This window comes from Pelophylax lessonae, assembly GCF_965119305.1.
Source record: "Pelophylax lessonae genome assembly, chromosome: 5".
Taxonomy (NCBI): domain Eukaryota; kingdom Metazoa; phylum Chordata; class Amphibia; order Anura; family Ranidae; genus Pelophylax; species Pelophylax lessonae.
This window is the reverse complement of record NC_138772.1, coordinates 361744009-361771711: the sequence shown is the minus strand read 5'-3', so window position 1 is coordinate 361771711 and position 27703 is coordinate 361744009. Positions and strand designations below refer to the sequence as shown.

General features: G+C 37.9%; 1 protein-coding gene and 1 long non-coding RNA gene across 3 annotated transcripts in view; one reads left to right on the top strand and one right to left on the bottom strand.

The window, feature by feature from the left end:
* Positions 1-27703, bottom strand: part of MBP (myelin basic protein) — a 226728-nt gene that overhangs the window by 7529 nt on the left and 191496 nt on the right. For both annotated transcript variants that reach the window (XM_082259263.1, XM_082259264.1), the window contains exons 4-7: positions 15184-15306; positions 14547-14582; positions 12181-12210; positions 6979-7110 (exon numbers count right to left, since the gene is read on the bottom strand). In XM_082259263.1, the coding sequence (XP_082115389.1) occupies positions 6979-7110; positions 12181-12210; positions 14547-14582; positions 15184-15306 (321 nt within the window). The remainder of the gene's footprint in view (positions 1-6978; positions 7111-12180; positions 12211-14546; positions 14583-15183; positions 15307-27703) is intronic.
* Positions 4682-5788, top strand: LOC309556767. The gene is made up of 3 exons (XR_014225337.1): positions 4682-4713; positions 4786-4942; positions 5513-5788. It is a non-coding gene; the product is annotated as an uncharacterized lncRNA (long non-coding RNA).

Here is a 27703-nt window from a genome sequence, read left to right as displayed (position 1 = left end):
AATTTGAAAAAAAAAAAAAAAAAAAAAAGAATTTCTGAATTCACATACAGTAATGCAGTTAAAAAAAATTAAGAGGATCAATGTGTAAACATGAATACTGACCTTTTTCTAAAGATGCCTTCACTAATTCTGATCCTCAGCAACTTATCTAAGTTATGCATTGTGAGGACTGTCTCGTATTTGCTCTTTTCCTACTGCAGATTTTAGGATGCATGTAAAGTTTGTTTTCTAAATATGGACAGATTGTCATTATTGCTTAAGCTAAAGAGTACAATTCTACAGATTGCAATATATAAATGGGACATGTTTTGAAATTGTGGTCCTACTCTAATTTCTGAGTACATGTAGTATTTTGCATATAATTCAGTATATAAATAATTGAATCTGCTTTCCAAATATTCTTCTCCTCAACATAGTCCTAAAGCAGATAGGCAATTGCTACTGTGCCAAACAATATACTGGATTTTAGAATGACAGATTTCATTGGCCAAGTGTACTTTAGAATACAGCCAAAGGCAGAACTTGCCAGAGTCAAGTAATAACTCAGCACCATCTGTGCTAATTTTTCATTTTAAACAAAGTCTTTGTATAAATTGTGAAACACACATAATATTTAACACGTTAACAGCAAATAGGTCTGATATTGCTGGTGATTTCTGAAATTCAGCTTGTTTTACTGAAGAGGCAAAGATGTTTGGTCAATTAGACCCTTGTTTGTTTTGGTCATTTACAATATAACAAGTATTGCCAGTACACATGGCAGCAGATTGACAAGACATAAGGAGGCTTCGATTATATTACATATACTGTTAATATCAAACTAGCAACATGTGGGCATGTGCTGAATGATGGTAGTGTATAATATTATACAGTACTAGGAAATTAATAAAAAAGACAAAATCATTTTTAAACATCAAACGCAAATCTGAAACTTTTCCAGCCATAGGCAACTTCTGGTGCCATTGCAGCAGAGGTATCGGTCCAAAGAAATAGTGTCTACTGATAGCCCTCTCAGGAAGGTATACTCCGTCCTAAATTCACTCACTGGTTCATGCTCCTTCACCATTTCCTTCTACAGCAGTCCACCCTGGTAAAGTTTCAGTGTCAGAGCTTACCCAGGCCCAGGTACTAGGGGGAGATTACATACTCCTTCAAACTCAGAAGCCCCTCATGTTACAGTTATTTCACAAGGATTAGGATGGAGTACGGAGGCTGGAAGGAAAATGGATCAGTAGGTATACTAAGCTAGATGTAGGTGTACTATCAGCAGACACTGTTAATTTGCCTTAAATGTGTCTCTTCATATCCAGGATACTAAGAAAAAAAACATTCAGACCTCTTATGGGCACTGTGTAGACAACCCTTATTGTTCTTTTCCCCTTCTATTAGCTAGTGAGGAAGCCCAAAACACTTTATAGCCAATACTAACATGAAAACATAAGGAAAGAGTGGACTACACAGTGGCCATAAGTAAGGATAGGCAAGGCATCTGCACATAACAAAGGGACAGGAATGCTGGTGACATCACTGACCTAATATGGCCACATGGCCATTGCTTTGGGAAAGTCTTCCTCTATCCTTGTGAGCAAGCTTGCAGTGGTGAAACGCATCAAGGAAGGTTGGTTTAGTGTGGAGGCATTATTGTATGCATTCTTTTTTGGCAGTTATTACCTACAGAAAGAGGAGCTAAGTTTTGGAGTGCAGTTTAGAGTTTTTTTATTTTTGACGAAGAGTGGAGACGGGCTGTGGTGGCGAGCACCCGGTCTGGTCCATGTGTGATGAAAGGAGCAAGTCTTGAGCAGATTCATGGGTATGGGTATGTTCTAGGCTCAGCTAACTACATTAAAATATCCTGTATAAAAGGTCCTTGTTGATATTGCTTTTATGTACGCATTCATTTTACTTTGTTCCTTTGTAAAATAAACATGTACAGTACCAACAGCCATCAGACCTTTTCATGCTATGAAAATGGTTTTAGAGGAAGGTAAGCTAAGGCCTGGTACACATGGTAAGTTCTTTTATGTTCAGCCCAGAAGGCTGAACAAAAAAAAAACTGAGGAGCTTGTGATGTATGCAATGTTAGTACAGGGATCTCTCTTCTGTGCCATTGTGTTTACAGGGGGACCAACACTTTGCAGAACACACTGGGCAGCTCACACAGCCCTTGGATGCTAATCAGCTGCTGGTTTTCCAGAATGCCCGTTCAACAGAATAAGAACAAGCTGCTGTACACACTGGCCGAATGTTGGCTGGTTTCTGTTGAACTGGCCAATACCAGTCGATATTCGGCTTGTGTGTACCATCCTTAAGACTAGAGATTAGCGAATTGGACAGGGCGAACTCGCCATGTACAATGAAATTATGTAGGTTTAGCAAACATATGCCATTTTGCCATCTGTAGGGTATCCAATTCTAAGAAAGGCATGTAAGGGAGAAGATGCTGCAGGGACCAGACTAGAAAATGGTGCAGGATTGGGTAAGTAAATCTACATTAACAAGTCCCCTAAGACCTAATTGAGCATTTAAACGCCAAATGGAAAAGGATTTAGGAAAACTAGAAGAATGGTCAGAACTCTGGCAACTGAAATTTAATGTGGATAAGTGCAAGATAATGCACCTGGGGCGTAAAAACCTAAGGGCAGAATATAGAATATTTGACACAGTCCTGACCTCAGTATCTGAGGAAAGGGATTTAGGAGTAATTATTTCAGAAGACTTAAAGGTGGGAAGTCAATGTAATAGAGCAGCACGAAATGCCAGCAGAATGCTTGGATGTATAGGGAGAGGTATAAGCAGTAGAAAGAGAGAAGTGCTTATGCCGCTGTACAGAACACTGGTGAGACCTCACTTGGAGTATTGTGCGCAGTACTGGAGGCCATATCTCCAGAAGGATATAGATACTCTAGAGAGAGTTCAGAGAAGAGCTACTAAACTAGTACATGGATTGCAGGAAAAAACTTACCAGGAAAGGTTAAAGGACCTTAACATGTATAGCTTGGAAGAAAGAAGAGACAGAGGGGATATGATAGAAACTTTTAAATACATAAAGGGAATCAACTCGGTAAAGGAGGAGAACATATTTAAAAGAAGAAAAACTACCACAAGAGGACACAGTTTTAAATTAGAGGGGCAAAGGTTTAAAAGTAATATGAGGAAGTATTACTTTACTGAGAGAGTAGTGGATGCATGGAATAACCTTCCTGCAGAAGTGGTAGCTGCAAATACAGTGAAGGAGTTTAAGCATGCATGGGATAGGCATAAGGCTATCCTTCATATAAGATAGGGCCAGGGACTATTCATAGGATTCAGATATATTGGGCAGACTAGATGGGCCAAATGGTTCTTATCTGCCGACACATTCTATGTTTCTATTTAACTCTTGGAGTGTGGTCGAAGTCCCACTGCAAGGGATAATTTTCAACTTTCCTGAATTTAGGCCTTAAGGCATGGGCATACAAGTAGATTTGGCCAACCAATCCCTTTAAATGACATTGATAAGGATTGCAATAGGCAAGGGAAGCTGTCACATTTGCATTGTCTGCACTGGCATGGCCTCATCAGATACCAACTGCCTACAATACATCATCCATTGTGAAGTTGCAGGCAAGTTTCTATGAAGATTGATACGGCTACAGTAGCTGCTATCCTAGGGAGAAAATTACGTTTATTTTTTCCCCAGTGTTTTTTCTGAATTTGTCAAGAGATAAACAATATAAAAGCACATTTAAATTAAAAGGCCACTATAGTGCTGCATAATAGTATGTTGCTGAATTTTTAAAAGATAATAACTAACATATTAGGAAAAATATCAGTAATAGCCAGTGACAAGACAGGACAGCAAGCATTTATTTCTTTATGCCACTAAAACAACAATAATTGGTTGCAGCTTTTTTTTCTTCACCACAAAGTATTTTAAGAAATTAATTTTGATGCCATTGATGTTGTTTTTGCTATCACAGTAATTTACACACACAAGCAGTCAGTTTTAGCTCTTTGGAAGTATTAAAAAATAAAGAATCTTGGGAGAAAACATTTAAAGGTACAGTGTTATGTATGAGGGTTTTGCATGTATATTTTAAAATTTTTTATTTTATTTTTACATCTGTGACTTGCTAAACCTTCTAGCTAACCAAAAAAATAAAAATAAAATAAGAGTAGGAATTGCGAGCAACTATGCTGAAGGAAGCCTATAGTACAGAATTTTTTATTTCTGAAAAAGTTGGCAGTGAAAAGTGGCCCCATAGTACTACCGACATTTTACCTTTTAGAATGACCTACATTCCATCTGGGCAGGAGGGTTATGAAGTATGCTGCATGTAGGCACTACTAGGTACCTGCACTTAATATCTACAGCAATCTGGGATTTTTTTCTCTCTATGACATGCTACATAATAAAGCACATATTTTAAGAATTTAACAGTTAGGACCTTAGGCACACTTCATTTACATATAATCTTTCATTAACACATAGTTAACTATAATTAGCCCTATTTCATTCCTTGCTCCCCTTATCTCCTCTCCGTGTTTAAACTATTTTGTATAGTTCTTTCCTGTTTGCGGACAAACTTTTTTCTACTTTGTTCAATTTGTTTATTTTTTGCAGCACCACTTAAAAAAATGTGTTGTTATAAGCAAGACACCATGGATTTATTTACTAAACCTGAAAAGTGAAAAATCCGGTGCAGCTCTGCATAGAAACCAATCCGTTTCCAGGTTTTATTGTCACAGCTTAATTTATCAAGCTGAAGTAAGAAGCTGGTTGGCTACCATGCACAGCTGCACCAGATTCTGAGTGCTCCGGTCACAGTAATTCTCCTAAAATAGGTCATACTGGAAAAAATGTGTAATTCTTTCTTACTTTTTTGTCTTGATAATACATAAAAAAAATACAGTATATATAAAATATATTTTGGAAGAGGGTGTCCGCAAAAGAAAGCTTTGCGTGTCTCTAAGTCAGTGTTTCTCAACCTTTTTTCAGTCAAGGCACCCTTTAAAAAAAGTATGGACAATCTCGAGGCACCCTTTAAAGAAATTATGGACAATCTCGAGGCACCCTTTAAAAACTATGGATACATAGTTACATATTGCAGCAACATTCAGACAAAGTGGGACAGCCAGTGTTAGAGGGAATTTATTCTTCCAAAGCAAATACACTTTTGCAAACTGGTACTGACTGATATTTCAATGTTTCTCTTATCCCTCAGTTTTTCTTAATCATTCAGCTAATGTGATCCCAACACTGATGGAGAGGGGCAGGAAAGGGGGATAAAGGATGCTGTGCAGGCGACTGACATTCTCCATATCCACTGATGCCATTGGTCATCAAGATGCCAGCAGCTAGAAGGTTGCAATGGTGCACAATGAAAACCTGTGGCTTTGTGTAACTTAAAGCAGGCTTAATCCACATGCCAGCCTGTATACAATTTTTGGGCAATTTTTAGGCATTTTGCCAAGGCCCACCTGAAGAAACCTCAAGGCACACCAGGGTGCCTGAGCCCCCTGGTTAAAAAAGGCAGTTCTAAGTGACAATATATGCATTACCTCTATATTACAAATTATAAACAGGTCAATAGACCCATACCTAAAATATAAACATCTCTCCGGTCCATAAAAGAACAGGCAATCAGCTTTTAGCAAAAGCTTTGCCTATTGTAGAGTTATTGGTCTGAGTTAGTGGGGGCATGATGGACTGCTGCAGAGAAACTGCTCCAAGCAGCATACTGTCCAGGCTTAGAACGTTGTGCTGCCACTGGAGCTCAACTGCATAAAAATTGTCATTAAGACCTGTGCAGAAGTCCTGCATACTTTAATTAATTGCACATTTAAAAAAAATTAAACTGCCATTGGGATTTACCAATATGCTATTAGCTTGGTCTCTGTTAAAATATATTTATTATATTTTCTGTTTACATACAAAAGAACAGTTTACTTCTACCACACCAGAACACCTGAATAAGCATATTTTAACATTTATGGCTGTTCGGTCCTTTAAACGAAATGCACTATTACTTTACAGCAGGGTATTTTTGATAGCATGAAATAACAAGCAAGCCTGGAGAATACCAGCAGGTAGGAATGCCAACCAGTAATGGTATCGAACAACAATAAAAAACATATGAAAGCTATCATCATCCTAGCAGGTACTCGGAGGCAAAGCAAAAAGACATTTAGAAAAATGTACAACGTTATCCTGCCAGGAAGATAAGAGTATACAGTATTATGGTCTAGCTATTCAGTCTGAATATTTTTTAAAGGACGTGACACCAAGGCATATTCGAATAAATTGAACTTTGTGGAGAAGAGTTATTTGCATGATGTCTGGGTAATTGAATTATTCACAAAACAGACAAGATTAGGAGGCTTTGTATTTCACAGCTATGAGGATTTTGTACTAAATCCTAAATGTATTAAATTAATTCACATACAATTTACCCCTGCTGTGCCAACTCTTTAAGACACAAAAGATTGTGTTACATAGATGGGCCTTTTTTGCCAGCTTTTATTATCACTAATTACATATTAAAACATTAACAGCAGTTGGGAAAAATATCTTTAGTCCTTTTTTCTTTGCAGATCATTTGTTTATAAGTTCATAATTCAATTAAATAGGATGTAAATGTGTCTGTTCATATACAAGATGTGTGACTGGTTAAAGTTACCCACTGGCCTAAAGCAAAAGTAAAACAAGAGAAAAAAGTAAAAAAAAATGGAATTTATTTATGTTAAATTTATGTTCTACTTGATCACCATATTGTGTAATGACTGCGTCTTTTCTATAAATCACAAAGGCAAAATACAGCTCAGGTACATGTGATAGCCTAATGGCAATCTACTCTATCATTAATAAGATTTTTGAGAATTAATGTGAATTTGGCTCTGGTATTAGCACCTAAGACAAATATATGATTGTGTATAACATTGGCAATATGGAAATAATAGGTACACAGGCTCTGTAATATAATGATAATCTATAGTTACCAGTTTAAAGATCCTGGACAGGGTTCCTTGACCATCTCTGTGTGCATCCTTGTATCCCTTGTGGGATGATTTATGGTGTTCATAGTACCTGGGACTGGATCCTCCATAGCAAGTCTTATGCCCTTCTCCACCCTATATTCAATATATTAGACACATCAGAAACATTATTTTGTATTGAGCCATTCCAGACTCTAGTAGCTTAACTGAAACCAATAAATAAAATAAAAAGAATAATTCACTCCAAGAGAAGAAAGAACAACCTTAAACAGAAAATAAAAATGTGTGTTAAACTGGTTACTGTATATGAATCTGAAAATGAAATAAATATCTACCAGTATTTCAAATCTGCCCATCTCTGAACTGTTAGAATTTTAGGCTGCCCAATTAACACTAATCATATAAAAAGTGAAGGGTGCCAAGGGTTTCCGACTGGTCCAGATAAAGTTTATTGCACACTAGAGAGGTGCCTATATTTAATATAGACTTCTAGACCAGCTGGCATACTTAATTACAGGGTTCAGTGCGCCCCTCACTCTGTCTGTCTAGCAACCAAGGCACATGGCAAATCTCTTTACCTTTTTTTTTTTTTTTTGCATCATCGTTGGTCATTGCATTACCTTAAAATGCACCCATGATCAGAATGTGGACATTAAAAAAATGACATATTCATAACAAGCAGTAAAGGTTTAAACACAAGCTATTCCTAACCTTTGGAGAGGTTTTTAGGACTTAATCACACTTGCTGTGCCTTGCACCTGATGAGAACGTAGTGCAGCTGCACACAGCTCCAAGTGGCTCCAGCCGCATAAACAAAAAGCTCATTCAAGCCATAAAGGCAACAGTGCCTGTGTGAATGAGGCCTTACAGGTTCAAAACACCTACTGGTAGTTTATATTAGAAGGCTGACAGCCTGTCAAAATCTGAAAAAAGCTGTGCCTGTGTTGTGAATTTTAAAAATTAATTTCTCTACAATGCTTATAGATACGGTGATGAATGATTCAAAATATGTTTACTGCTTGTTTAGAATAGTAAATATGTTCGTGTGCATGATCTGGGAACAGGTACATTTTAAAGTTGGATGTATAATGCTGTGTTTTGTATTTGGTGAATGGCATCCCATTGCACATACACAGTGCAACAAAATGGATATGTGTTTTATCCACACGTGTGAGCCATCTTTTAAAGGGACACACATTCACTATAAGCCCTATTTTGTAAATCTACAAAGAAATATCTTTTGCTCCCAATAATGATCACAAATACTGAAACACTTAATTCACTGGCCAGCAGCTTATTACTGTTAGATCCCTGTATTTGAGTCACCAGCCGACATTTATGTGTCAGATGGTCTATCAAATAAGACAAGTGACATTTGTTAGCAACCCACTCTAGAATATATTTGAAAATAAATACATATATTGTCTTTGTATATCAGCAGCTTCAATTTCTATGATAAAGTTCTTGCTGTGCACACATCCATGATTGTATTGTTCAATCAGTCCTACAGAATTATTACTTATAGTCAAGATGTCCTAATTAGGTCACTATCATGAACTGTGCAAAATATAATTAATCTGTGGCAAAGCATGGGATAACGTTAGTCTGTACTGGAGCTGGAGAAAGAATAAAACACCTGAAATAAATACATATAATACAAAAGTAACAATTCAGTTCTAAATGCAGCCCATCACTAAAAAGGAAAAATGTGCTGTAGATTTCTGATGAAAACATAAAAACATTCAACATTTAAAGCACAGTCAAACTAAGACAACTTGGACACACATATTAAATATGCTTCTGAACATGAATAAAAATGGAAAATAATATGTATAGATCAGGGGTTTCCAAACTTTCTAAACAAAGACATTGAGGAGGGCCAAACTGTTGCCATGGGGAGTAGAAAATGCCCCAGAGTCAAATCTATAAGTTAAGTCATATGGATATGGTTAAGTATGTGAATCATGACTCAGGTTTAGTGATTAGTGGGAGTAAAATAACATTACATAGCACCTGTGGCCAGTAGGAGGAGAATTTGTGTCCCATAATTGATATTGGTGGGAGGAATGGTGTCCCATCATTGGTGTCATTAGGAGGAAAAGTATCCAATCATTGGTATTAGTAGGAGGAATTGTGCCCCATTCTTGGTGTCAGTGGGAGGAATTATGTCTCACTGTTGGTGTTAGTGGAAGAAATAGTGCCTCATTGTTGGTGTCAGTGGTATGAATAGTGCCTCATACCGGTGAGAGGAAAAGTACCACAAGGGCTGGATAAAGACAAGCAAAGGGCCGGATCTGGCCCACGGGCCACAGTTTGGAGACCACTGGTATAGATGATACAACTACAAATGTAGTTGAATTTGTCATTAGTCTAATGAACATTATAAACACTACCAGTGCTCTTGCACTGCCCTATAGAATAAGTGCTACATTTGGAATGTACCTCATAACCACTATTAAATGTCCTAATATGACAGCATTGGATGCTAACTCTCCCTGTTGGGGAGATTGCCCTCACTTCCTTTCCCAGGGACCACACAAAGAGTGAGTGAGTGAGTCACCCAAACCTGTACACATACACCAATACAAGTACTGGCAGCAGTTCTAATCCCTCTGCACTCTACTAAAAACAAGTGCTTTAATTGAAAAGATTCCCCATGATTGCTTGTCCCAGTGACTATACAGGAATCTTTGAGAAATACTCCTAATGGGATTACAGATGGCAAAAAAAGAAAGTTGACAAATGTTTTAACTTTTTCTAACTGTACTCAAAGCTAAAATAAAATGTGGGCTTTAATGATGAGTTAACTGGCCTTTTCCAATTTGGATGTTCTAATGTGCTTTGTTACTGTGTATGTATATCTGAGCAGATCACTACTGCAAGTGTTAAGCAGCTACCTTAGAAAGAACCAGTAATGAGCAATTCCACTCATTGAAAGCCGTAAGAAAGCAGTATAAATGCAGTAATGCTTTCCAAGGTACATTAGCCTACAACAACCAAAAAGAAAGTGTCTTCATCTGCTTTGTCTACAAAAAAAGCTGAAAGCTGATTGCAGTGCAGTCCTCATGATAATTCCCTTGTCACTACGTGTAGGCATACATGACAGTAAGGGGTGGATTAACTAAAGGCAAATAGTCTGTTCACTTTGCAAAGGAATTTTCACTTTTTAAGGGATTTTCCCTTAGCTTAGTAAATAGGGTGAAAAGTCATTTTGTAAAGAATAACCAATCACAAAACATTTTCTTTTTAAATTTGCACATGATTGGAAGATGGAAGTAAGCAGAGCTTCAACCTCTCTAAGCGTACTATGGGGTTTATTTACTAAAGGCAAATCCACTGTGCACTGCAAGTGCACTTGGAAGTGCAGTTGCTGTAGATCTGAGGAGGTCATGCAAGGAAAATAAAAAAACAGCATTTTTGCTTGCACATGAATGGATAACAGAAATCAGCAGAGCTTCCCCTCATTTCGATCTTCCCCTCATTTTTACAGTGACTGCACTTCTAAGTGCACTTCCAAATGCACTTGCAGTGTACTTGTAGTGCAAAGTGAATTTTCCTTTAGTAAATAAACCCCTATGTTGTTTAACTTCAGAAAAATTGAATTCAAGTAAACCTTTCCTAGGAAAAACATGGAGGGTTGTCTTTTATTGTCTCCTTCTGAAAATGGTAGTTGTGTGGCTGTTAGACCAAACTTCTGACCTCAATATTTTCTGAATCACCGAGCTGAAACAAGTATGCAGGTTAGGAATATCAGAATAAAGTCAGAAGTCCTTATCTGCATGATTGTTCCACATCAGCCACTCACACAATTTCAAAGCCGCATTTTAGTCTGACTTTGGAGGCAACTTGAAAGACATCTGTGCGGGTTCATGCACAGATGTCTATTGAAGTCGCCCTCGAAATGGCCAAAAGTAGTGCAGGAACTACTTTGAAAAATCGTTGCACCGATTGGGATGCTACCATTGCCGGCAATAAGCTGCGATTAGTCCTGTCAAATTGCATATCAATTCACGCTGTTGTGAATAGGGGCTTATTGTCAAAAATTAAGTTAGAAGCTTATTGGTTACTATGCACATCTGCACCAAATTCTGTGTGCACCAGTTTTAGTAAATCCCCCCTATGTGTCCTACTGTAGTGTGTCTGTTACGTGTCAAAAGGCCATAAAAGCTTAGAACCCCAGTAAGAAATGAATACAGATGTAGTGTAATTGTATTAAAACATATCATATGTGCCGAAATGAAGAGTTCTGACACTCATGCATGTGGATAATCATTCAAAGAGTGCCTCTGTGCTGCCAGATGTAAGCATCTGTTGCTAAGATCTAAACGCACATGGCCATAAATACCATAGTCTATTTTAGAAATTAGAACAGAGGAAAAAGTACTACTAAAGACGCTTCTTCTTAGGGAAGGTTCCTAAGGTTTTCTAGTGTGGCCATCCATTCTATATCGACAAACCGGTTCAACAATACATGTAATGTACCTAACAATGAACAGCTCATGTGTACACATAACACATACACAACACACATATAAAATATATGTAAATGTTCTTCTTTTCACTGAATACAGAAGAAAGTTGTCATCTCAAGAAAGCATAAATAGAGTAGTGAAAGCAGTGTTCCATGTGCTTTGGAAAAAGAATAGCTTTGCCATGCAAAAAGCAACATCTTAACATAGGAAAAAGCCTTGTATGCAGACTTATTCATAAAAGAGTGCCAGTATTAATATAACAATGAGATCTAATAGTTCTATAGAGTTATTGGATCTCTTTGATAAGATTCAATAATCATAATACTTTCAATTTCTTGTGGCTCAAGAAAATGACTGCCAATAATTTACTACAACCAATCATAAATTACTTTGATTCAGCAACACCTGTACATGATGGATTCTTACTGGTTACTATGGGTTGCTGAGCTTACACATTAGCACCTAAAACTGGCACTTTTTATTGAAATGGGCCATATTCTTTCAGTCAATGTGGCTCAATCATCTTCCTGTAAATAAAGCTAAAGCAGAAAATGTTTATGAGTAGCATGGCTGGGAAGCAGTTGTGAGTGCAGCAGCAAGTAGTTTATCATTGTAAATAAATAAAACTAATAGAACTAAGGGGAAAAAAAGAAATAAAGGCATGAAGGAATGATACTGCAGAGCAGTGCAGGTGACCAGAGTGGCTGAAAATGAAAATGTGTTTATCACCTACCCAGCTAAATCTGGCGGGGAACAATCCTCTCTGCATATAGAAGAGACAGAAATGATAACATCATCACTGTGTACAAACACCAGTAAAGGAATATGGAGTCCACAATTCACATACAGTCTAAACGCCATATTCAGAACACAAAACCCTAAATTGTATGTGAAAGATTAGAATGAGGTCTCTGCTTTGAAATTTTCCCACACCCCCTCAGGGACTCCTGCTGCAAAACTTTTCCACATAAATTCCAAACATACTCACCTTTCACCTATTGTTTATTACACAGGCCATGACAATCAGAAATGAATGGAGGAGGAGGAGGAGGAGGAGGAGGGGGTGATGGTGGTAGGAGAGGAGAGGGTGACTGGAGCGGCAAGGTCGTGAATCTCTAACAGGCACACAAACATTTTTCATCAATATTCAAGCATTATGTGTATTCTTTCTCTTGTAGTAAGAATACAGAAAATCTAAAAATTAGGTAAAGCTGACACAAATTATTAGTTCCCCTAATACATATATATATATATATATATATATATATATATATATATACACACACTCTATATTACCAAAAGTGTTGGAATGCCTGCCTTTACAAGCACACAAACTTTAATGGCATCCCAGTCTTAGTTCATAAGGTTCAATATTGAGTTGGCCCACCCTTTGCAGCTATAACAGCTTTAACTCTTCTAGGAAGACTATCCACAAGGTTTAGGAGTGTCTATGGAAATGTTTAACCATTCTTCCAGAAGCGCATTTGTGAGGTCAGGCACTGATGTTGGATAGAAGGCCTGGCTCACAGTCTGTGCTCTAATTAATCCCAAAGATCAGGTTGAGGTTAGGACTCTGTGCAGGCAGGTCCAGTTCCTCCACACGAAACTCGCAAACCCATGTCTTTATGGACCTTGCTTTGTGCACTGGTGCGCAGTCATGTTGGAACAGGAAGGGCCAACTCAAACTGTTCCTACAAAGTTGGGAGCATGAAATTGTCCAAAATGTCTTGGTATGCTCATGCCTTAGGTGTTACCTTCACTGAAACTGAGGGGCCAAGCCCAACCCCGGAAAACAACCCCAAATCATAATCCCCCCTCCACCAAATGATTTGGACCAATGTACAAAGCAAGGTCCATAAAGACATGGATGAGTGAGTTTGGGGTGGAGGATCTTGACTGGCCTGCACCTCAACCTGATAGAACACCTTTGGGATGAAATAGAGCACAGACTGCGAGCCAGGCCTTCTATCCAACATCAGTGCCTAACTTCACAAATGCACTTCTGGAAGAATGGTCAAACATTCCCACAGACACAATCCTAAACCTAGTGGACAGCCTTCCCAGGAGAGTTGAAGTGGTTAAAGCCCAAGGGCATTTAATAGAGTGAGGTTTATAAACAGCACTACAGAAATAGAGGTCCACCACTCTGCCAATTTTTACAATATGGCAGTAGTGAGGTGGTTAAACTAATAATTTAAGTCAATTATACTTATTTTTTTTAAATATATATTGTTAAATTTATGTTTTATTTTTCTTTTTGCTATGTATAGAATGTTAATATTTAAAAACTTAACACTGAATGCATGGTTCATCCAGGAACTTATATCACTTATATCAATATGGGTATTGTAAAGAGAGAACTCTCTCTCCAGAACTCAAACTCTATATGGCCCAGTATCCACAGATCAGGAAGAGAGTAAGGATAAAGTCACCTCTGAGACCCATTCAGACTTGTGTGTTAATTTGAGATTGAATTACTGAACACTGCAAACAACAAAATTGTTTACAGCAAAGCAACTACGGTGGGCTGGTAAACATGAAAGCTTTAAAAGATCCTTACAGTGCCACCTGCTGGTAGGAAATGTACATTTGAAATATTCATATGTAATACTTAATATTACCTAATTTTCTTTTTAATAATAAACTTTTTTTCTAAACTTAATACATTGGAAAGAAAATAAATGAGATAAAAACACCATCCATTTATTTTAAGATCAGATAAACCAACTAGCATTAGGAGAAAAGGTGGAGAAAATAAATGAGGATGACGCATCTTTTGTCACTCTTTGTCAATCTTTTGTCTATTCCTTGCAGATAATATCTGAAACATCCTTCTAAATTATCATACAAAAAAAGTGTTGAAGAGGCAGTGAGTTTGCTAATTTGTGACTGTTTGTCAGGCTGGTTGGGCTAAGGCTTACTGAAATACAGACTGTATACAGATTGTATTGTTTAATTTAATTTCAATTGGTATATTCCAAATACTTTACATTGCAGTTTACAAAAATAAACTGTCTGAATGTAAGAGAGCAATTGTTCTCACCTCAGCATAATCACTTTATAAACACTTTAATAGGTTTTGTTGGATGAAATATTTACCTTTGGTTGAGAAGGGGGTGGGGTCCTGGGTGTCACCTAGAAGTAAGGATGAATTCAAAGTCATTAAGGGTAGATACATTTATAATATTATCACATTAAATAGATGCAAGCAACACTCTGTTGTGATAATACACATATCATCTAAAAAAAAAAAGCGCAGACAGCCACTGCTTGCCTACAATGCTCACTACAGTTTGTGAAACACTCTGTATAGACGCAATGGGCTCAAAATGTCTTCCCATGTCTGCAACCACCATACCCAGACCACAGGGATTACAGGGGTTGGACCTACTAGCACAGTAAGCCTGTGCCTACAGGAGGTAGAGGCAAAACAAGAAAATGTTCTTTATCAAGGGTGATCTTAGCAAATGGTGTTGCTTTGGGCACTAAATGATGTGTGTCTATGGGCTTCAGTGATTGAAATCTGGCCCTGCTGCTTACAGCTCAGGCCCCAACCAATGCATAAACCAGGAACTGTTTTTCTGTTGAAATCAATTTCCCACTGAGTCTTTCTAAAACAAATCAGGTAGTAATGTATCTTCAAGAACAGTGGATTGTTTTCTGTTTTAATTAGAAATTTCTGAAATAGTTAACTGGGTTGTCTGCAAGATATGACATTTTTTCTTTGAACACTTACAATGTTCCTGAAGAAGTGGACCACAGGGTTTTCATCAGTATATCTACCATGGCCATAGTAAGATCTCTGGGGAGAGGATGAGTGGTAGCCAGATCTGGACAGAGATCTGGACAGGTGAACATCCTGAAAAGAAAATCAAGGAATATCAGTAACAATATAGGTAAGTGTATATTCTGTATGTGTCAGTGACCATGGTATCTTCAGTATCCAGAGAAATAGAAACCTATTCCTGCTGAAGAAGTGATCCCCTCTTGCAAATTGCATGTATAGAACCGAATAAGCAGAAAAACACAAACAATATTAACTTCTACACTTGATTTGAACAATTTGCCAAAAATGTGATTGGCCTTGCAGATTGTGAAAAGGTATGATCAGTGTTACCAAGAAGATAAGCACTGCCAAGACTGTAGAACTGTTGAGGCAACAAGTTCGACCTGATGGCTGTGTAAATGAAGAAGAAAAAATGTTAATTGTTCTTATTCTTGACCATGAAGATTACACAACATATACAAATCCACTACATGTTTCCTTTAACTACAGAATAAAAAATTGATTTCTTAGATTTAGCTGCACGGTCTGGAAGGGGCACCTGGATTACATACCTAGCTGATCATCAGGATTACCAATACTTTGGCAGGTTTAACAGTTTCTGTGTTTTTATTTCAACAATTTATCCAGCTATGAGTATTGTAGGTGTTTATTTAGAAACGGAAGAAACAAATAGGCAAGTGCAAGAGATATTTCACATATATTTTAATATTCTATATGTGGAAAAATGGAACCCCTTGCTTGATTTCATTCACTTCAAAATGACTGTTCGCTCATTATAGCAGAAGAGAATGATAAAGGTTACACTTTCCTTCTTTATAATGTTATTCTCTCTTGTACATGGAGTTTAACCTTGTCTTGCACTCAAGTAAAGTTACTCCTTAAGGTCAAGACAGCTATCCATGGTTAATTATATTCAATTATAATGGATAAATATAAAGTGATTTATCAGGGAATCAATCCTCGTTGACATGTTTTAACCCCAGTAAAGAGCAAAAACCTTGTGGTTTTTTTGGCAGCAAAGTCACACTTTCGTAGTTGATATTGCATTTAGTTATGAATTCAGGGAAGGGCACTGCTTATTGACATTTGCATAACTGTCCTACAACATTATAGCAGCAGAAGCGGAATTACGCGTCAGTGACAGATCTGTCCTTTTATCGCTGTTATAGTGTCACCTTTTGTAACTGAGATGTGAGTTACAGAGATTAAATTCATGAAGCTTATCAAAGAGAACAGGACCAGATGTTAAAAAGACTCATCATCTAGTTAGAAGTTTGGCCTCAAGGTTGAACTTCTTCAAGAGATATATATCTGGATAAGCAATTAATTAAACATGTGCCAAGTGTAAGTGTGATAGCTTAAATAGGATTGCTCCCGAGGATGCTGGAAATGGTAAAAAGAAAAAAAAAAAAAAAACATTTGTTATTTTGGAAAAGAAACAACAAAATTCTATTTGGCAGTTAAAATAAAATCCAAAGTTGACTTTTTTTGGGTAGCTTATGTATATTTTTTTAAGTTTAGCTATAACTCTTTGCATATTTGTATTGTCAATTTTGAAGAAACAAAATTTGTACTTTCTGTATATTGAACCAAACAAGCCCCTATTCAGATCAACATAAGTATCCCAGATGGCAAACAATTGAGCTTCACGTTTGAAAATGACTCGCTAAGCTATTGTTAGACTTGCCAGGCTTCACAAGTTTGTTGCACAATTGTAGCAAGTCCACATTGCATGACTTCAGATCAACTTTCTTTGCAAACATTCTGCAAGTCTGCTGCAAGTTCTGGTTCATTTATGTTGTGCAATAGCCATCCCACCACAGGGGTCACTCGACTTGCAGAGCTCTTGCTGTAGACTCACTACTGCAACTTTGCTCTTTCTAGAGACTTGCCATGCAAATTTGTTACAAATTGGAAAAGTGTCAACTAGAATTTGTGCTTCAAGGGCTCTGCAAGTGTACAACCTGCCAGTAAAAACGTGCAGCAAGTTAACAGACTTGCAATTCAACAATGCCACAAATTTGTGGCAAGTTATCCATGCTATCTGGGATAGAGGATACCCAGAAAGTATTCAGGGAGTCTAAACTGCCCATTAAGGATCATGTCAAGGCAATGTGGAGAAAACTACGTGGAGAAAAATTAAAATGTAACAAAATGTATGTTGTCACTCCTCTTCAGTAAGGCTAGGAATAAACACTGTGGTCACATCATGGGGTTGCTCTGGTTTACTGTGAAATAAACATCTCCCTCCATTCTTCGTTGCTCACATGGTACAAACACCATTGAGACATAGAGATCTAAAGTAAGAACAAAATATCAAAAAATACTAGCTTTCACATCTTGCTGTGTGCCCTAGATCTCAAACCTATGATCGGCGCTGCTCTAAAACCATTAATCAGCCGACAAAGCGAATATGTCCCCTCCCACGAGTTCATGTAATTTTATACATACTGTATACAGTCTTATGAGCATATTTAGACAAACATGAACCCTTAGCTTGCCTTGGGCAAACACATTACATACATGTTATTCATGTTCTTGCTATACATACAGCATATTTTTTACACGTTAATGCTATTATTTTGGGCACCTGTGCCTGTAGTACAGAATCTTAGGGGCCCATTTACACTTCTGCATCACTGTAATGCACATTAAATGTATTGCAGTGCCATTCATTTTGAATGGCACCTCAATGCACCTGCTTTGCAATGTGCCACACATGTTGCATTACTAAAAAAGGTTTGATTTTCAGAATGCCAGGGTGTGTTGGCAATCTATTCATTTTTAAAAAGCCTGCTGTAATTTAATGCACATTAGGCCACAATGATGCATTGTAATGTGCTACACAGATGTAAATGGGCCCCAAGCGCCAGTGGCAATGGGCTTCAAAGGCCAACTGCAGGACCCTTTAAATTTATTTGAGAAGTCATTGACAAGTGCATTTGATAGTTGACCTGCTACAAGCTGCTTTTGCATTCCCATAGGCTTGTATGAGGAGAGAAGCAGTTCTGAAACAAACAAAAGTCTGACGCTATTGGCTGTTAGGGGGGACATTCATGGCAAAATGATCAAAAGCTCAATAAATGGATCAAATGGAGGGTCTATGGGTTAGCAATTTTTATTTATCTTGATACTTTTTGTTGAATTGAATGACCATTTAAATGTAGTCACCATTATATATCCCCTGGCTCCTTAGCTTATAAGGGAATCTATCTTTAGTATGTGTTGTGTAGTTCTACAAGTCTAGAATCATAGATTTCCCCCTTTAAATGTATGCCTATATATAAAGACAAATGATAAATAAATCTGTGAATTTTATGTAGCGTGGTTTTACACAAAACAGTGTCCCCACATAAACAACTATATCTATAAAAAGATCACAAAAGTAAAGTGCACTTATGCCCAGACTATAAACATTTACGCATTTATACCTTATATTTTTAAAGTAAAGCATAAAGAAATGATGAACCTTCCTACCTGCATGTAATGATTTTCACCTGCATACGATGTACATTAATGATGTAGTTTCATGGTGTAATTTGTTGCTCTGTACGCGTAGGGTATAGTAAAGTTCACATTCTGGTGTAACAAGTTTCTGTTTGTGTACAAACATGAGGCATGCCGCAGAGCATTGCACAGGTTAATGCATTACCTCTGTCTGCAGTCTAAGAACTAACATCTTCTGTGAAGAAAATGCATATCACAAAATCCCTGGGTCTCTCAGGTGTAATGCTTTACAGGTGAGAGCTAAACAGTAAATACATTTGACAAAGACACAACCAGGCAGAGCAAGTAACAGAGAGATCACTATGCAGTGTTTCATATAATTTGCACTCTCACATTTGTTATGTAACAGTGAGGAAATGGCAAGGCATGCACCAGATGCTACCTAACCTGGAACAAGAAGCTCAATGTCCCTAGGGACAAGATAGGGATGGCGGCAGGGGGAGGGACTATGGATTAATGCATGGACATGGGGAAATTGGTCAGCCATAAAACTACAAACTGCAGCCACAACATGTGAACCCATCTTTACAAGGTAAGGCAAACAAGTGACACCGAACATACAACTAAACTAATACGTAGTTAAAGCAAAAAAACACACATGAAAGTGTACAATGCCTTAAAATCTCCCCTACATCCCACCCCTTTACCTATGACACTTGGGAAAATTCAAAACACACTCACCTTTCCAGTGAATCCAGAAAAGTCCTACACCAATCCACTGTTCAGGTGTGTGCCTGTGTCTCATGCCGTGGTCTTGGTCCTCTTCAGATGGCTGCCTCTTTTGTATTCAGGCAACCCAGCCCCCAACTATGTGCTAGATCCACCTCCTGGCTTTTCTGTAAACAGGATATGTGATGCAGGGTTCCCTGGGGGCTTAAGGAGCATAATATGTCATTCTGGCCTAGGCTGGAATGGCGGCACGGGGTAGGGCCATCGGAAAGAAAAAAAGCAAAGCACCCCCCCAAAAAAAAAATAGCTGCTATTTTAAAATCAGAGTGGAGGTAAGGCATACAGCAAAGCTTGTGTGTTTACATTAGAAGGCTGGAATTTATATTCTGCCATAGAAAATAAGGTGGGAAGAGCTGCAATTTCAGTGCTTCTGTCGAGAAATGTAAAGAATAAATTCTTCATAATGCCTATAGCTACAGGGGTTAGTTGGGGCCTGTTTTAAAGTGTTTTAATTGCTTGTTCAGAACATGTTTATACTTTAACGTGCATAGTCTAGACCAGTGTTTCTTAACCTTTTTTCAGTCAAGGCACCCTTTAAAATTATGGACAGTATCAAGGCACCACATTCTAAAATGTAAAAAACTATTCTTATAGTTTTACATAATGCGGCAGCATCAACACATGTGGGGCACCCAACATTAGAGGTGATTTATTCTTCCAAAGCAAATACTCTTTTGCACACTAGTACCAACTAGTATTCCAGCATTTCTCCTCTCCCTCAGTTTCTCTCCATCACTTAGCTAATGCAAACCCAGTGTTGATGGAGAGGGGCAGGGGAGGGTAAAACAAGGATGCTGTGCAGGCGATAAACACCCTTCTTATTAACACTGATGAGATCACTGCTTGTTAGGACACCAGTTGGCTGGAGGGTTGAAATGGTGCCAAGGCACCCCTGAAGAAACCTGAAGGGGCCCCGTTTGAAAAAGGCTGGTCTAGGCACATGTGTACTTTAAGATTACTTGTGTAACACTAGCCTTAGGTATTCTCTGGAAAAAACTTAGGTGCTTACAGTAAAAGGGCAAATTTTTTCCTATGTTCTTAATTCCTGAAATATTTTTCTCTTTCATGGATCAAACGGGTATCAACACATGCTGTGGCTGCTAATAATACAGCGTTATTGATGTTTAATGTACCAGGTCAGATTGATCTGATGGTTATTTATCAGACTTGGCCAAAAGCTGCTGGAAATCGAATATCAATTATTTTTAAACACATTTAAATTATTTCAGTACTTGAAAATAGCACCGAATCGTTATATTTGGCGGAGGTAAAAATTGTATCTAAACTAATTACCTTCTTATCAAATAATAAATTAAGGGAACCAAGACATTTCCTGCTGTGAAATGGCCGTTGGTTTGCTATTTTCTAATTCAGAGAAGAAACAGATGAAAAAGAAAAGTTTTTACAGCTTACTTTCCACTTTTTATTGAGTAGCCAATTTATAACCTTTACAAAGCCTGTCCAGTGCGGCTGAAGAACTGAATGTTGTTTTGACAAAAACATAATTGAATTCATAAGAAATGAAGTATAAGTGATGTTTTCATTAAAATAGATATATTTATTCATGTGTTTCTTTACTTTGAAATATAGAAGGAAAATCAGATGTTGATTAAAAGCTCTCAATGCTGCTGCAGTACCACTCTATAAGGCTCTCGTATGCAGACTTCATCTATGGAGCTGATTCTATGCCAGTGAAATTTCCGTACTAATTCAGCAACTTGTTTTGCTAATTTGTTGAATGTGGTAAAGTATTATTATTATCATTATACAAGTTTCTTAAAGTATACGTCAGAACAAAATAGGAAAAAAAAACATGCAGTACATCTCTGCAATATGCCCCCATTTTTCCCATATTTATTCCCCTTAAAGACCCTGAATGTACAGAAAAACACCCATTGTTCTGCCAAAATAAAATTTAGCACCTAAGTCCTGTTTTGAGCTGCAACACAGCTTGTGGTGTTAGCCCTGCCTAGTTGTCTTTTGCTAAATTACTAAAACTTTCCCACTCAACTATTCTTTTAGAGACAAATTTTCCTGTGGTCCAAGATAAGATTTGGAAGAGCTAATTAAACGCCTTGAGATAACAAAGGAAGAGTGCACAGGACAGATTTAAGCCTAATACATACGGGCCAAATGTAGGGCGGCATCGGCAGGTTCAATAGAAACCGGCTAACATTTGGCCCGTGTGTATGGCAGCCAGTCGGCTGGCTTCTGTGGAAGGGTCATGACCAAAAAAGGTCTGCCGACAGGCTCCTTGTCAGCACTCTCGGGCAATGGCTGAGATTTCTGACCGAAGTGTTCTGGCAGGAGCCCTCCCCCTGTCAGAACACAATAGCACAGCAGGAGAAATTGCTGTACTAACATCAGATTGTTAGTACAGTGGCTCCGACCTGAGCTGCCAGGTTTTTTTTTTTTTTCGAAAAAACAAAAAAAACTAGTAGTGTGTATGAGGCTGGCCCTGAATCTTTTTGAACTGCAAGGGTTGGCCTAGGCAATCTGAGTGGAAGTTTTCCCCCCGCCCGCAGACTTCTGGGACACGTCACAGAAGGCTGTGGGACCATTCATGCATGCTCAGTGGGCAGCTGCAAGGAGTTCCAGCTGGCTACCCACAGTTAACATTCCAGTGCCAGAACCCAAAGATCAGTGAAGAAACTGGTTCAGGTGAGGACAACACTGGATCCCTGGACAGGTATGTGTCTGTTTTTTGAAAGTCAGCAGCTTCTGTTTTTGTAGCTGCTAAATTTTAATTTTTAAAGAAATAACTGAAGCTCCTCTTTAAGGAATGCTAAAATGACCTGTCATACTAGTGGTTTAGTCCACTTTACCATGCCCTAAATGTACATTCCAATCTGCAGCACAAGATCTTTATAACTTAAAATGAAAATGAAGAAGTGGTTGGGAGGGGATACAGGGCAACCTTTTTTTAGTCACTCTCTAGTTACAAGATGGTCTTATTCTCCAAGAATCATTACGGATTCTAGAAATATTGTTTAAATCTATTACAGTTTAATAATATTTATTATATTATAGTCTTTTTAAGAAAATGGGTTTCTTTCTGTGAAATTAAAAACCAGTAGTACATACACTGATAGTCTATCTGCGGGCATTTCTTTGCAAAATAACAAGTCAGCCTATTTCTCCTTGTTCACTTTAGGGCATATTACATGAAACATAGCATCTCTGTACCTCTTCTGCTGTTTCCAGCTAGGTGGCTGTTTGTCTTACCCAGTGTGGGAATTTTGTACGCAGTTGCTTTTACGCACCAAAGAGCTGTGAACCATCTCACTGTGATTATTTCTATAGCAATAAATGAGAACAATAGGCTGTTTGAGAAACCATTATAATGAAATTGATTTTATTTGTCTGACAATGGTGCATGGCTATCTTCTTTATCTATTTGTATCTGCCTGGCAGCTTGACTGTCACCTGCAGTGGTCAAAATTGCAGATATTGGATGAAAGGTTTCTAATGTCTATAGAGATGATAAAGCTGTTTTTCCAGGGACACATTAAAAAAAGGAATCTCTTTGCCAAAAAAGGAATACTCCCTGTGAAGGTTATTTATAATTTATTGGGGGTGATTCGGTACATACCCCTACATTTTGTAGCTACTAATTAGCAGTTTCCAAAATGTATGGTGTACCGATGGATTCCCAGTGGATGTTGGTATCTGAATTCCAAAAAATGTAAAATCTAGACAAAGACTTAAGTATACAGTAAGGAATATTAAACAAAAATCTGCAAGTGCCTAATGGTGTAATGCAAAGCCGCATGCATTTGGTGCATATATACAGACAAACAACTATAAATTCAATTTAAAAAATTGCAGCGATAAAAAAGTAATATATAAAACATTTACACCCGTGCGGAGTGAATAGTGTCCAAAATAAGTAAACGATGAACAAATATTTAATGGTAATACAAAAGTTTATGAATCTGATGATCCTAGGGATGCTTGGGACAATACTTCACCAAAAAGATCAACCACATGTCATCTCCACCTTAGGTAGAAATGCAAACTCACCAGACAATGTTGCTGTCTATGAAATAGAACAGCTGAATATGCTCATTAAAAGATAAACATCTCATTCAGAAAATTGGTCATCTCATCATTTGGTGTTTGATACAAGTAACCCAGAAGGCCTTCTCTCTTTGGGAATCCACAGTATCAGTGTATTCAGCAACTGCCATCAGGCCAAATCCCCTCTCCATTTCTATGACTGGACACAAAAAAAGCCATCTCCCTGGCATTCAGGTATTTGCAATTTACTCCCTAAGAGTCACACGTCTCTTTCTGCTGCCTATTGAAGAGTGGTCTTTGATTTTCCTCTAGTGTATCTTCAGAGTATCAACTGAGCAGCAGCCTCAGTACAAACGGGGTGGCCCCATCACTCCCTCTACCAACCTAGGGTGGAGGTGACACATGGTGGATCGTTTTGTTGAAGGATTGCCCCAAATCTCTCTAGGATCACCCGATTCATATACAATAAGAAATGGTTGTAACCTCAATTTTTCAAATGACATGTTAAATCATATGGCATTTTTCACATATCATAGATGAATCTATGTCTGAAAATTATGGTAATGGGATATGATATTTGGATTCATATTTAAAATGCAGCTTGCAAATTAATTATATCCAATTTACATATAAACATTACTTACATTTCTGTGAATGGGGTTAAAGAACAGTAGGTGCTTTCAGTGGGGCACTGTAAACAGTACCTTAATTCATACCCCTTGAAATTTTCCACATTTTGTCATGTTATAACAAAAAATCTATACAGTATGTATTGTATTGGGATTTTTTGTGATACACCAACACAAAGTAGCACATAATTGTGAAGTGGAAGGAAAATGATAAATGGTTTTCAAATTTTTTTACAAATAAATATGTGAAAAGTGTGGCTGCATTTGTATTCAGCCCCCCAGAGTCAATACTTTGTAGAACCACCTTTCGCTGCAATTACAGCTGCAATTCTTTTTGAGGATTTCTCTACCAGCTTTGCACATCTAGAAAGTGACATTTTTGCCAATTCTTGTTTGCAAAATAGCTCAAGCTCTGTCAGCTTGGATGGTGAGCATCTGTGAACAGCAATTTTCAAGTCTTGCCACAGAGTCTCATTTGAATTTTTGTCTGGAATTTGACTGAGCCATTCTAACACATGAATACGCTTTGATCTAAACCATTCCAGTGTAGCTCTGGCTTTATGTTTAAGTTTATTGTCCTGCTGGAAGGATAACCTCAGCCCCAGTCTCAAGTCTTTTGCAGACTCTAAAAGATTTCCCTGTATTGGGCTGCATCCATCTTCCCATCAACTCTGATGAGCTTCCCTGTCCCTGCTGAAGAAAGGCATCCCCACAACATGATGCTGCCACCACCATGTTTCATGGTGGGGATGGTGTGTTCAGGGTGATGTGCAGTGTTCCTTTTCTGCCACACATAGCGCTTTGCTTTTAGGCCAAAAAGTTACATTTTGGTCTCATCTGAGCAGAGCACCTCCTTCCATGTTTGCTGTGTCCACCACATGGCTTCTCGCAAACCGCAAACGGGACTTCTTATGGCTGTCAACAATGGCTTTCTTTATGCCACTCTTCCATAAAGACCAGATTTGTGGAGTGCACGACTAATAGTTGTCCTGTGGACAGATTCTCCCACCTGAGCTGTGGATCTCTGCAGCTCCTCCAGAGTTTCCATTGGCTTCTTGACTGCTTTCCTTGCCTGGCCTGTCACATTATGTGGATGGCCATGTCTTGGTAGGTTTGCAGTTGTGCCATACTCTTTCCATTTTCGAATGATGGATTGAACAGTGCTCCATGAGATGTTCAAAGCTTGGGATGTTTTTAATAACCTAACCCTGCTTTAAAATTCTCCACAAAGTTATCCCTGACCTGTCTGGTGTGTTCTGTGGCCTTCACAATGCTGTTTATTCGCTAAAGTTCTCTAACAAACCTCTGAGGGATTTGCAGAACAGCAGTATTTATACTGAGATTAAATTACATGCAGGTGGACTCTATTTATGAATTAGGCGACTTCTGAAGGCAATTGGCTTCACTAGATTTTAGTTAGGGGTATCGGAGTAAAGGGGGCCGAATACAAATGCACACCACACTTTTCAGATATTAGTAAAAAAAAAATTGAAAACCATTTAATATTTTCCTTCCGCTTCACAATTATGTGCCACTTTGTGTTGGTCTATAACATAAAATCCCAATAAAATACATTTATGTTTTTTGGCTGTAACATTACAAAATGTAGAAAATTTCAAGGGGTATGAAACTATGAATACTTTTTCAAAGCACCGTATATAATACATGGGAAAAAAATACAAGACTACATTGTTCCTTCTCTGATAAGCAAACCAAACTGGTTCCTAAGGGTTACAGCATGCTGCATATCATTGCTTCTGTATGGTCTTAATGAATTTACTCAGATAGACTGAAATAGAAGAAAAAAAAATCTTTGTCATGTGCTTACTTTAATGCAAAATTCACATGGAAATTAGATTCTTAAGAGCCTTATCCATTTTTATGAACAAGCTGTTCATGTTTCTTTGCGGTGTATGATTTGTGAGATATATGACCTTCATCAAAGATAATAAGCAGTTACAGCACCGTCAGAGTCACTTAAGTAAGTGGCACCCTACTTCATCGTGTAGCATACCTTCATCACTAACAAGGGCACTTGGGAAAAGCTACTTATACAGTATATTATAAAGCATAGCTGATGAAAAACAGTAAAGAGATCTCTCTTCTTCTTGTTGTACTATACAGACAATGGCATAAAAATATATGTTTGATTAAACATAGACCAGGGATCACACATGAAATTTTTTTGGAAAAAAAACACCAATAATAATGCAAATGAGAACCTTCTGAAAATATTTCTTAGCTTCCCTTTATAGTTAAAATAAATAAATAATAATAGGAGAGTTATCAAAACAGTATTGTAGATATCTGTAAGGTATTTTTTTATTTTCTTCTTTGGTTTTACAATTAGCTATAGCTGACTCCAATGTACTGTACTAGGTTCTCTCGATAACCAAATTTTTTGAGTTTTAAAAAAATAGAAAAAAGGACTGCTATTTTTTGAAAGGAGTTGTATTAGCATCAGATTATAGATATTAGATAAAACATTAGTAATATTCTCAAGAAAAAAAATTACTCATTAATATTGCACCACTAAGAAATATGTTTGGTTATAGAGGTATTTTACCAAAAATCATTAATAAAGTTTTAAAACAAAGTTTTTTATTTTTGCTCATAAAGAACTCTTACCACGAAATTTGATATCACAATTTGTCTGCATACCTATTGGTGCTGGATAGAGACTTGGATTCAGGGACCATGTATTCTGGTGATAATAGGTTTACCCCATCAGGGCAGTTCAGGTGATTAAGTCAACTGAGCGTAGACACAAAAGTTTAGTATTAAAGTTTATCTACGGTCTATTTGTTTTGGATTGAGTAGGGAACGATGAAAATGAAAACCTATATCCGTTTATTTTTCTATCATCTATTTTTCCACAGACACAAAAGGAATTGAGAGGAAAACATCTCTTAATCACTTGCAGGCCGCCCGCCCCAATTTACTATACTGGTACGTAGCTGCCTGCTTCTGGGTTTAGGGCATGCTTATGGGCACCCCCCCCCCTCCGACATCCACTATAATTGTACACAATGGAAGTCTGTCAGCAAGTTCCGGCCAATGATTCATGGCAAGGACCTGCTGATTGGCTGTTTACAATCACAGTCCAAAGCCCTGTGCTGAAAATCAACACAGGGCTCTGTACGGAGGGAACAATCACTCTGTTTCTTTTCCCTGCTTTGCAAGGATAAGAAACAGACAGATCGGTTAGTAAAATTAGTAAATGTTACACATAGTTAGGCATATATTTAACCCATCACCCTAGATGTTAACCCCTTCCCAGCCTGTGTAATTAGTACAGTGAGAGTGTATAGCATTATCATTGATCACTGTATTAGTGTCACTGGTGAGCTCAGTGGCAGTTAGTAAGTCATGGTGCAAGGGAGCAGAACAGAGTGGATGGAGACTAATGTGCAGGTCTGTGGGATGGGAGCAAGGCAAGCTGGGAGTGGGACTGGAGTGAAGGGACCACCTAGCATGGAGAGAGACTGTCACTGACTCAGAAAGGCATGTGTCATGCTTGTGAGGGGTTATCATCTGTGTTGCTGCACACTGCTGTCAGAGTCACTGTGAGAGCCGATTTTGTG